Raw genomic sequence first — 10,857 nt, 5'->3', positions numbered from 1 at the left:
AATATAATACTCTTGCAAGTCATAGCTGCAAAAATAAATACTTTTATGATTATAATCGGTATTCTTATCTTATAAATGTTTGTCACAACCGTTGAAATATTTATCAATATGCAATAAGTAATATTTTTAATATCTGTATATCTATATTTTCGGGAATGATAATCATATCTAGTTTCTGAATGATGTGAAACCCAATAAATAAAGATAATTTTATATATACAAAATTATCCTGCATAACATGTCCGGTTGTCACAAAAAAATTGAATTTTAACAGAAAAAATCAGTAACGCTCGAGCCATTAATATTTTTGTAATTTATGAAATTAAATCCGACAAATCAATAATTTTTATTTCAATTTGGATAAATTTGAATATAACAATTGGATATATTTCTGATGTACCAATATTACGCAATAATTGATATAATCCAATGGTACATCCATTTTACCTCATTGGGCTTAAGTTGAAATAGAAAATAAAACTAGGCCTGCACAAGATGAGAGCAGAGCAACCTCCCACTCGGTAATGCTAGGAAGTTATATCTAAAGAAGGAAAATACTGAAATATTTTAAACGAAACCATTGGAAGTTTTGTAGGACTAAATCGTAATCATGGCTTACCATGTGAACAGAGCTAAGAGAAACATAGCTATGCACCACCGACCGATGTGAACTGTCCCCTTTCAACTGTGAAACTTGGATAGTTGACACGACCCCATGACACTGCTTACTGCTGAATTTCCCCAGAAATGTTGCTGTCAAGTCATCCCTCGTCAATGTGGACACACCCAGCTATACTTTTCTTTTTCTTGAGCCATCATGCGTCTGCATTTGCCTGGTGATCGATAAACAAGTGCAGCAACAACTACTACACGATGGCGCCATGGCGAGGCCGATGCGTGGCTGACCCGCCGAGGCCAAGAATTGCGGTGCAAGGGTGTGGACAACAAGCAACGGGTAAAGAGCACACATAGGGGACATGAATGATGCACCGTGTGCACTCGGCTCCATTTTTCCTCCCTCGCCGGCCACCACCTACTCTCTCCCCCTCCTCAAAGTCCTAACAATTCCAAAGGGTTAGTGAGAAACTGTCTTCAACTGCAAGCAAGAAACACACTAGAAATCTAAGGTCCATGATGATCGTCTAGTGATCGACCGGTTCCGTTCCGGCGAGTCGGTCGATAATGGAGCCTGCCAGATACCGGTACGTGCCGGATCATGTCGGGGGCGGCGGAGGGTTGGAGGACGACGACGGCGAGGAGAGTGGCGGCGGGTGCTTCTTGGACGTGTACGTGCACGGCGCGCGCGGCATCCACAACATCTGCATCTACGCGGACCAGGACGTGTACGCGCGCTTCTCGCTCACGTCCAGCCCGGGGCACGCGCCGGCGCTCTCCACGCGCGTGGCTGCCAGGGGCGGCGCCAGCCCGCGCTTCGACGAGCGCCTTCCGCCGTTGCGCGTCCGTCGGGGCAGGCTCGGCACCGACGCGCTCAAGTGCGAAGTGTTGATGCGGAGCTGCGCCGAGAGCGTCCTCGAGGACCAGCTCCTCGGGTTCACGCTCGTGCCGCTCGCCCAAGTCGCGGCCACCGACGGCGCGGAGATGGAGCGGCGGGAGTTCTCCCTGTCGTCCACGGATCTCACCCACTCGCCCGCCGGCACGGTGAGCCTGTCCCTCGCCCTCCGCTCCGGCGGAGGCGACCCGTGCATCGCGGGGCCATCGGACCGCGCCGCGGCGGAGCCGTCGATCACGTCGGAGGTGGTCATCCTCGAGCCCCCAGCGCCGCCGGTGGACTACCTAGGTATCGAGTTTCCTGACCTCAACACAGCCAAAGAGAACGACGACATGGCCGTCCAGTACCTGCCGTTCTTGCACCTCGGGGTGGCGCCGTTTGACGCCATGGAGATGGTCACGAGCCCACGCGGCGAGAATTCGATGCCGGTGTGCTCAGACGGAAGCAAGAACGCCTCGACGACCACCACGACCAGCGACGACAGGGCGATCGATGTCTCCTCCTCGGCGGCGACAGAGAAGCCGCATCGGCACGACGGCGCCCACGAGGCCACCGTGTCGGCACCGATGTGCAGCGGCGCGCCGGACACGCCAACGTCCAACGGAGGGGCGGCGTCTGGCAAGGAGAAGGTCGGCGTTTTCAAGTCTCCCATGGCCACGGGCGACGTCATCGACATGGAGGCGGAACAGAGCGCGATGCAGCGGCAGATCATGGAGATGTACGTGAAGAGCATGCAGCAGTTCACCGAGTCGCTGGGCGCGATGAAGCTGCCGATGGAGCTCGATGGAGACGGCGGCGCCGGGGTGGTCGTCCAGAGGGACGAGAAGAAGCCGGAGGCAGAGGCGAGGAAGGACGGGGCGAGGGTGTTCTACGGAAGCAGAGCATTCTTCTGAAGAAAATTACAAACATTCAGAGAGTGTTCTGAAGACTAGAATTATTCAGAGTGTTGTGAAGAGACCTACTACGATTATTCAGAGTGAGGAAAATCTGATCTCTTCTTGCAAAGGTATTGATTGTTCATCGTCGTTGTTGGCTTGCTTCGTTCGTTAAGACTAACTTGTGGAGTGGAATGGAGTTTTGCGTGTGTCCTGCGCAAGCAGAGCCTTCTTTCTTCTGAAGAAGACTACAGTTATGCAGAGTGTTCTGTATAAAAACTGCGGTTATTCAGAGTGAGGAAAATCTGATGTCTGCCTGCAAAGGCGCTGCTGCACTCAATTACAGACTCCCACAGTACATGTGATATGTCTTGCTAACAAGAGTAACATGTGGAGTAGAATGGAGTTTCATGTGGGCATCAGCCGGCTAGGCAAGATTGCTTGGTCAGATCTCCTCTGAACCTTCTTGAGGAGAGAGTGTGAACACTTGCAGAAAAGCTGCAGATCACTGATCATTGAAGAACATTGAGATAGATCATTGTGAAACTAGTTATATCACTGCAGAAATAGTTGGCTTGGGTACTCAAGTATGCTGCTTTTCTTGACAAATTCTTGCTCCTATCATATGGATGGTCCCGCTCCCACCCATAGCATTGTTCCAGAAGCAAAGGAACACCTTGGTTTAGCTTCTTTCTTGACCGACGATATAAATTGCGGGCGATTAGGTGTGAGCACTCGGGATTTTTCACTCATGGAACAGACGCTTCCACGTACGCGCGCGTGGAGCCAACCGCGAATCGTTGATGTCGACGTACGTCCGTGCATGAACGCGACCGACACCTGCTGTGTTCTACCACTTCTCCTCACAAGAAGTGGCAACGTAGCAGCTCTTGTGCCTGACGTTTTTCTCCTTTTTGTTTGCAACTTCCATGGGTTTTCCACGCACGTGTTGTTGAGATTGAGAAACGCCGATACGATAATTAGTGCTTTTATCAAAACTGTCCCGCCGTTCCCGCGAAATGAAATGTTGGATGGGCAGACAGGAACCGGCAGACTGAAGCTGACTCTACCCGCAAAAAAAAAAGAAGAAAGACTGAAGCTGACTCAAGGGAAGGCAGAACCGCAGAAGAGAACTGCCTAATTCGTTGGATCGAGGCTGAGATTGGTGCAAGGCAGCAATGGAGGCGCTGGCTCTAGCTCTTCCACACATACAGTTGTCCGCTTTTTTATTTGGGTTGCCCGGTGCGTTCGATGGTGGCCGACCCATTTTGTGACATGTTTGTCTCGACATTTCGTCAAACACGTAGCAGGCAGGGTAGTTCGCACTTCGCAGTGAGGAATGGCGTCAGTGCATGTTGGCCATGGCGAAGACGAGATGCACGCACGCGAGCGTGCACGACGCGCGCTTGGAGGCCGCGACCACCTGCTCATGCTACTTGAGGTCGGGCACGGGGGCGAGGCCGTGCAATGGCTGGGCGCGGGGGGCACGCGGCACGCGGCCGGGCGAACGGGGCTGGGGAGAGCAGTTGCATGGCTCGCAAGCGTCAATGGCGCCATGGCGAGGGAGAGGGAGGAGAGAAAAAAATTATGTGAGTGGATAGTAAGTGGGCCACACGCAGCATGCAGCGGACAGAGGCGGACGAAGAGAACACGGAAAACGCCCGCTTTTTTCCGCACCGGATCCAAATCTAACCTAAATTTAAAACTGAAATGGGTTCAAGCATACACAAAACCGACAGAAATTGAAAATGGATCCGTCTATTGGGCAATTTGTTTTGTCTATACGGTTGGAGTTGCTCTCACTCCCACTGTCTTGAGTAGTTGTCAAGTACAGACAGTAGCACGGCGTGTCATGTCAACTGTCAAGTCAGTGACGAGGGTGGTCTGACTTGTGGGCCCTGCAAACCTAAAATCATGTCAAATGACTTGAACCGAGCAATTTTGGTTCCCTAGGAATGATTACACAAAGAAGAAAAAAGCATGTGGTGCTCTGAAAAAATTGACAATTACTTCTACCCTTAAAAGTGCATCGCTAGACTAACAAAACTTTATTTCATTTTTTAGTTGATGAACCTTAGGGAATTGAGCCGATGAACTTGTCGCGATTTGATGCCATGTCCCCAATCCCAACTGGGAGACACCCGCAAAAAAAAAATCCCAGCCGGGAGAGTATCTTGTGATACCGAGGCAACGGTGCTCCCGTGATACAGGCTCCCGGACCGGCATCTAAAAAGCTAATGTAGCTGTTGTATTTGTGCATATTTTTTAGACTTCTCAAGGACTTGTTTGCAAAAGTGTTCATCATCTCATGGGAGCCTTTGGATCTGAGGTCTAACAGACGAGTTCGCACGCGAGCTGGGTGCTCCGGAGCACCAGATATTTCCGAGGACAGCACAAGGACATGGTTTTTTTTAAAGAAAACACACAAGGACGCATGCTCTCTCCACAATTTTTTTCTTTTCTAAGCATTTGCTCTGTGGAGAAACTTAACCAGGCCTTGTCACCCGGCCCGCCTCCTTCCACAGGCGGCCTTTCATTGCCACAAACAACTGGGCCGTGCGGGGATTTCAAACGGCACCTGTTCCTCTCCTTCAGGTTCAGTGTCCTTTTTATTTTCTGTTGACAGCTCCAGAAGTACAGGTCAGTAGTACAACAGTACTGCAGAACAAGAGACAGAACGTACTACCACTCTACAAGCAAGTACGGTCAGCTCGATCGAGCTGTTAGAGACGGCTGATGAGAGAGGTTCACCTCGCCACCATGTGCTCAGTTGGCAGATGCATGCATGCTACTCCACAAGATGAGCACACGGTGACACAAAACGCATGACACTACCATATTTAAAACCACCATTGCCCTCACTGACACCAGGTGATAGATTAGTTCCGTGGTACACAGGATGTCGACATTTGCGTGCCTGGAGCGGACCCTGCTGGATGGTTTATGTAAAGGCAGGGTGTGTATGTGGACTGTGGAGCAGTGGAGGCAAATCATCCTTATTTCTCATATATTGGCCTTTTTCACTGTTCTGACTTTGTGAGAAAATTTTAGCACAAAATAAGCTCCTCACAAAATTATTTCACGATGTGACCATTTTCAGAAACGCCATGACATGTGACGTTGCTGAATTACCTAGAAACGCCAAACCCACCTGCGTTGCTAGCCTGGTCGACACACTATGTGGCATGGCAAAAATGACAGCGTGTGTGGTGTTGTTGGAAACGCCAAAGGGCGTGGCATTGCTGCCCAAATATCAAACGCCATTGTTAGTGGCGTTTCAAGTAGCTTCTTCACATTTGCCACTTATTTATGAAGGGGAGCAGAAACGTCACGGCTTGTGGCGTTACCAAAAGGGTCAGATTGTGAAATAAATTTATGAGGAGTTTATTTTGTGCTAAAGTTTTCTGACAAGGTTAAAATAGTGAAAAGAGCCTCATATATTTATGTATACATGAATAATTTTTTTTTTAACCGGGTGTACCCCTTTCCATTGAAAAACAACAGAAATACATATATATAGTGTTCCAGAACAGTTGAGGAAGAAAAGAAAACGGGGCAGCGAGTTCAAAGCACTGCCAGAAAACCCACTGCACTCGCCCGCCATCGAAACAAGCACTATGGGGATTGTCAGTACTCTTTCATCACAGTGCGACTGCTTTGTGCCAACCTCTACATTTATTTCTACCACTACCTCTGTTCCTTAATTCTTATATTTTGGAACAGAGGTAGTACGATATATCTGTTTTACTAGTTATCTTCAGCATACAGTTGAGATACATAGAAATGTATATACAATTGCATATAGTTACTATATATGAAACACGCTGCATTATACGTACGATCGTGCATGCATATCAGCAGTACTATTTATCTTGTGTATTTGCCCTATATCTATGGCATGCATGTATTTTGATTCATGGTGGTTAAACACCACAGTATACACCATTCTTATGCTACATATGAGCTACTGGTGGTGATGTAGACGTAGTCCTGCCTTTTGCGTCAGGGCGTTCTCCAGTTCTTCACAAAATGCCGGACACTCCTTGCTCATCGTCCGTTGGGTTCTCTGTTTCAATACAAAAAATAAGATGGCATTGTAAGTTCTTTGATATAAAATTGCCGTCTGGTGCATGCAGCCTGGATTTTAATGCCAAAGTGTACACACTTTTAGTCATTCATATATAATTTTGACACATTTATAGCGTTACTGCTCAGTTTGTCAAATAAAGTGGATAACGCATGCATATTTGCATGAAGATTCTTTTCTTTTGGCGGAGAAATTTGCATAAAGGTCTGATAAATAGTTATTTGGATAGGCATTTTCCATCTGTACTATTGATACTCATTGTGGGGTTGAGGTAAAAGGATGCGAATAAGTGTCCATGCATTCGGTTGTGTGAGAGTACACGTCATTGTCTTAAAAAAGAGGACGTTACTTGTGTAAAACTCTAGCCCAAATTCATTCAACGTTCTACCCATCTATTAGACGGACCATACATACCTATCGCCGCTACTGCAGCTTCATCATCGCTTCATGTAAGGGCATCTCCAACGCCGACCTGCAAACCTCCTGCATGCGTCCGGACCATGATGTTTGGACAGCGGAAGCCATCCAGCGCGGGCCTGTAGCGGTCCGCGGTGCGGTACGGACGCGATTTTTCCCGCAAACCGAAGACAAACATGGATGCATGAGGAAATTTACGGGTTGCCATTGAAGATGCTCTAAAAGGGTTAACCCATAAATGCTATATGTGGTTGGTAGACAAGAGTATATATGCCGGTCAAACTTTCTCGCTTTAGTGCTTGCAGTCGTCGCTAGGTGGTCTACGGATCTTGATGTATTTTTATTATTTCTAGTATTCGTTGTACTATCATGATTGAAGATGAATAGACTGAAAGTTTTCCCACAAAAAAAAAAACTTTCTCTACAATTGCCATGTGGAACTGATTTCACCACACAACTAAACTTGGGCCACATGGTCCTTCACAAATGAAGGTCAGTTGAACTTGGACCATGTCTGTTTGTTGGCGAACAGGTCTCATGCTTAATGGAGCCGCTTGGCCACGCAATCATGGCGCCATCTCATGAGATTTTGTGTCTCCTCATGGCATATCTCTTTCTTGTGCCTTGACATAAGTCCAGATGTAACCCCTTTTAAGTTGGGGCTGGAAAGGATGTGAGACAAAAGCCAAGGCTAACAAAGATCTATGTGGGTGTAGCCACCCCCTAGTACCTAGATCATGGTTTTCGTTCGGTTTTCTGCCAACTAATTGGGCAATTTTTTTTGCTTGATTAATCGACGAGGAAAATGTTTTGCCCCCGTTTCAGAAAAAATAGTATACCTAGATCTAGTCTAGTATCAACTGACCTGGCTGAATTAGGAGGAAGAAGCAACAACCTCGTCCACCCAAGTGCTTTGTTCTTCATGTCCAAAAAACCAAACAAATGACTGAAATAGAGGGACCTCGGTCGTGCTCTTTGCCAAGGGTGTAAAGATTGATCACCAATGAATGTTGACACTTCGGTAGTAGTATAAACCCTCTGAAGCTCGAAAGATGGAACCGGTCAACCTCGAATGACTAGGGTTTTGTGGAATCCACACAATATATAGCTAGAGGGACCATTTTAGCACTAGGAGAGTCCCTTTGTTGTCCGATTGAAACTAATGATGCGTTGTACATATTCGTTTCATTGGCTTAATCCTTGCATGTGCCGGTCAAGGTAAACAAAATGTACCATTTGCCGTTCGTTGTACTATGCTACAATTTTTAACTCAATGGATGGCCTCTATAATCTCCACCACTGATCTGAGTTAACAATCATAATCTTTTATGAGGGGGAGCATGCACCCAAGCAAGTCATACTGTAATAAGTTAACGAGCTTACAAATGCCCATAATGTTTTTACCTTTATGGATTAAATCAAAATAGTTCTAATTCTATGCTAGATAATCCAGTGTACGGCATGGCAAGATCCTACATATTGCATATATATCCAAAATAAATGTCCCCAAATTCATGTTCTCTTTAGATTTTGATAAATCCTTATCCTTTTATGTGGACCCACGGCAGTCGACATCGCAGGAAAAGAAGTGCTTTGCTGAGTTTTAGCTCGTCAAGTACTATATACTACTAGTTGTTAAGATCAAATCATAAGCAACCACATGGCATACGTGGTAAGCAAGCCAAGTAAAAAAGAATCCAAAAATGATCAAATCACAAGCATCGATGATATGAGAACAACAGGAGCTAAAGGCAGATGCATCTGTTGATGTGTACCTGAAGATGGAGGCTATAGAACGTCCTGTTGTGAAACGCGGAAGTCGACGAGCTGATGAGGCGTAGGCCTTCGTTCTCCAGCACCTTGATGCACTTGGACATGGGCAGAACTCCGGCCATGGTGCTCACTAGGCTGACCTGGACCATGATTTCTCTGTCATCGAGGCAGGTGGCGGACACGATCGGAGCCATGTTCTCCTTCATGGTCAGCACGCCGGGCTTGCAGTTGGCGCGCGTCAGCTCCTCCTTCTTCTTCTCCAGTCCGTCCACCTGCTTCTGCAGCTCCGGGATGTACTTGAGCACCCGCGACACCGTGATCGGAATGCTCAGTTTCTTCTGCAACACCAGAGAAATCCAACAGACGTTCAGAACGGAATCTCTAACATGTAGCTCAGAGGAAGGCTGATGAGTTAGTTTGAGTGAGAAATTTAATTACCGTGTGATCGGTGTCGGGGAGGAGGGAGCGGAGGTCGGAGTAGAGCTCGTTGAGCTGCTTGCGGCGGTCGCGCTCGTACGCGTTGTGGCTGATCTTGCGGTGGGAGCCCGAGCCGTCGCCGCCACCGGGGGAGCCGTAGCCGCCGGACGATGTGCCGTTGTTGGCAGCCGGCGCCAACGGGACGTCGTGGTCGAGGCCCGGCCACTGCGGATGGTGGTGGCCGGCGGCGACGGAGAAGATGTCCGCCTCCAGCGACGATATGCTGCTCGCGAACGGGTCTTCGAATATCTGGTGCTGGTGCCCCATTGCAGGCCGGCAGCTCGCAGCAGCTAAATTCTGCTAGGTCGAGTTCGTGTGGAGAGGTTAGGGGTGATGGTGGAACAACCTAGCTTAATAGCCACCTAACCAGCGAGCTATCTGGCTCCTAATTAATGGCGTTATTCTTTGTGAGACTCTAGAGGAAGCGGTAGTGGTAGCCTGGTAGTAGGGGAAGACCCTCTAAGCTAATGGAATTTTATTGAGAGATGGTTAGCATTAACTACTTCTCATGGCAGGTTTGATGTATGGACAGCTGCTTGAGCCAGTTCCGGAGTGGTGACCTCCCATTTATATAGGGCCAGAGATGAGGGGACGTCAGTGTCAAATGCGACTTTCTAGATAACGAATTTTAGTTTAGCTAACTAATGTGGATGCCTAAGTCTGCAATCTAAAAGTTAAGAACAAAGTGAAGGGTTTTACCTTATGGTGCTCCAAGATCCATGTGAAATAATTAATCTTGTTGATATGAAGAAAACCAAAATGAACAAATCATTTCATGGTCTTGCATATATGTATTTGCCGTGTGTAGATAAATTTTGTGTATGGCCACATACTTTGTATGGCTAGATTTGTTATACATTAATTGATCAACTTGCATCCTTTTTATAGAATAGAATAGAAAATTCCATGGCTTCAGCATCACACGCCCAATATTTTTTTAAGGGAAGGCCATCATGGCTAGCTTTATTGGCTTAAAAAGGAATTACATCGTCCACAAGGTTTGAGACCAGATAGCCCGGGGGCTTTGTTGGGGATCGTAGCAGAAATTCAAAATTTTTTACGCATCACCAAGATCAATCTATGGAGTAATCTAGCAACAAGGGGAAGGAGAGTGCATCTACATACCCTTGTAGATCGCTAAGCGGAAGCGTTCAAGTGAACGGGGTTGATGGAGTCGTACTCGTCGTGATCCAAATCACCGATGATCCTAGCGCCGAACGGACGGCACCTCCGCGTTCAACACACGTACGGTTGGGAGACGTCTCCTTCTTCTTGATCCAGTAAGGTGAGAGGAGAAGTTGAGGGAAAACTCCAACATCACGACGGCATGGTGGTGATGGAGCTCGTGGTTCTCCGGCAGGGCTTCGCCAAGCACTACGAAGGAGGATGAGGTGTTGGAGGAGGAAGAGGGCTGCGCCAGGGGAAGGGTGCGGCTGCCCTCTCTCTCCCTCACTATATATAGGGGGAAGGGAGGAGGGGGAGGCGCCCTAGGGTTCCCTAGGGAAGGGGCGGCGGCCACAGGGGAAACCCTAGATGGGTTTGGGCGCCCCCACCCCCTAGGAAACTTGCCCCCCAAGCCGGGAGGGGTGGCTGCCCTAGGGGTGGCGCCCCTACCTCTCCTGGTTACGTGAGATGGGGTGGGAGGGGCGCTCAGCCCCTTAGTGGGCTGATGTGCCCTCTCCCCTTGGTCCATAAGGCCCCCCAACGCTTGCCGGAGC

The 10,857-nt window shown here is 48.2% G+C and overlaps 2 protein-coding genes across 6 annotated transcripts; one reads left to right on the top strand and one right to left on the bottom strand.

Moving 5' to 3' along the window:
* Positions 1-228: 228 nt before the first annotated feature.
* Positions 229-2,908, top strand: LOC125546065. The gene has a single exon (XM_048710195.1). It carries the CDS (start codon positions 1,183-1,185, stop codon positions 2,401-2,403), a length of 1,221 nt encoding a protein of 406 aa, XP_048566152.1. The 5' UTR covers positions 229-1,182; the 3' UTR covers positions 2,404-2,908.
* A 3,251-nt stretch (positions 2,909-6,159) lies between these two features.
* On the bottom strand, positions 6,160-9,676 carry LOC125546064 (protein IRON-RELATED TRANSCRIPTION FACTOR 2-like). 5 transcript variants are annotated; one of them, XM_048710190.1, is made up of 5 exons: positions 9,101-9,676; positions 8,665-9,000; positions 7,755-7,927; positions 6,887-7,008; positions 6,160-6,451 (listed from the first exon to the last, which is right to left on the bottom strand). In XM_048710190.1, exons 1-4 carry the CDS (start codon positions 9,404-9,406, stop codon positions 6,918-6,920), a joined length of 906 nt encoding a protein of 301 aa, XP_048566147.1. In that variant the 5' UTR covers positions 9,407-9,676; the 3' UTR covers positions 6,160-6,451; positions 6,887-6,917. The 5 variants fall into 5 exon arrangements, with proteins under 5 accessions (XP_048566147.1, XP_048566148.1, XP_048566149.1 ...); XM_048710191.1 differs by lacking the exon at positions 6,887-7,008; XM_048710192.1 differs by lacking the exon at positions 7,755-7,927 and having other exon boundaries at positions 6,887-7,053.
* Positions 9,677-10,857: the final 1,181 nt, after the last annotated feature.

The sequence above is a fragment of the Triticum urartu genome, chromosome 3 (assembly GCF_003073215.2).
Source record: "Triticum urartu cultivar G1812 chromosome 3, Tu2.1, whole genome shotgun sequence".
Lineage (NCBI taxonomy): Eukaryota > Viridiplantae > Streptophyta > Magnoliopsida > Poales > Poaceae > Triticum > Triticum urartu.
This window is presented reverse-complemented; position numbering and strand designations above follow the sequence as displayed.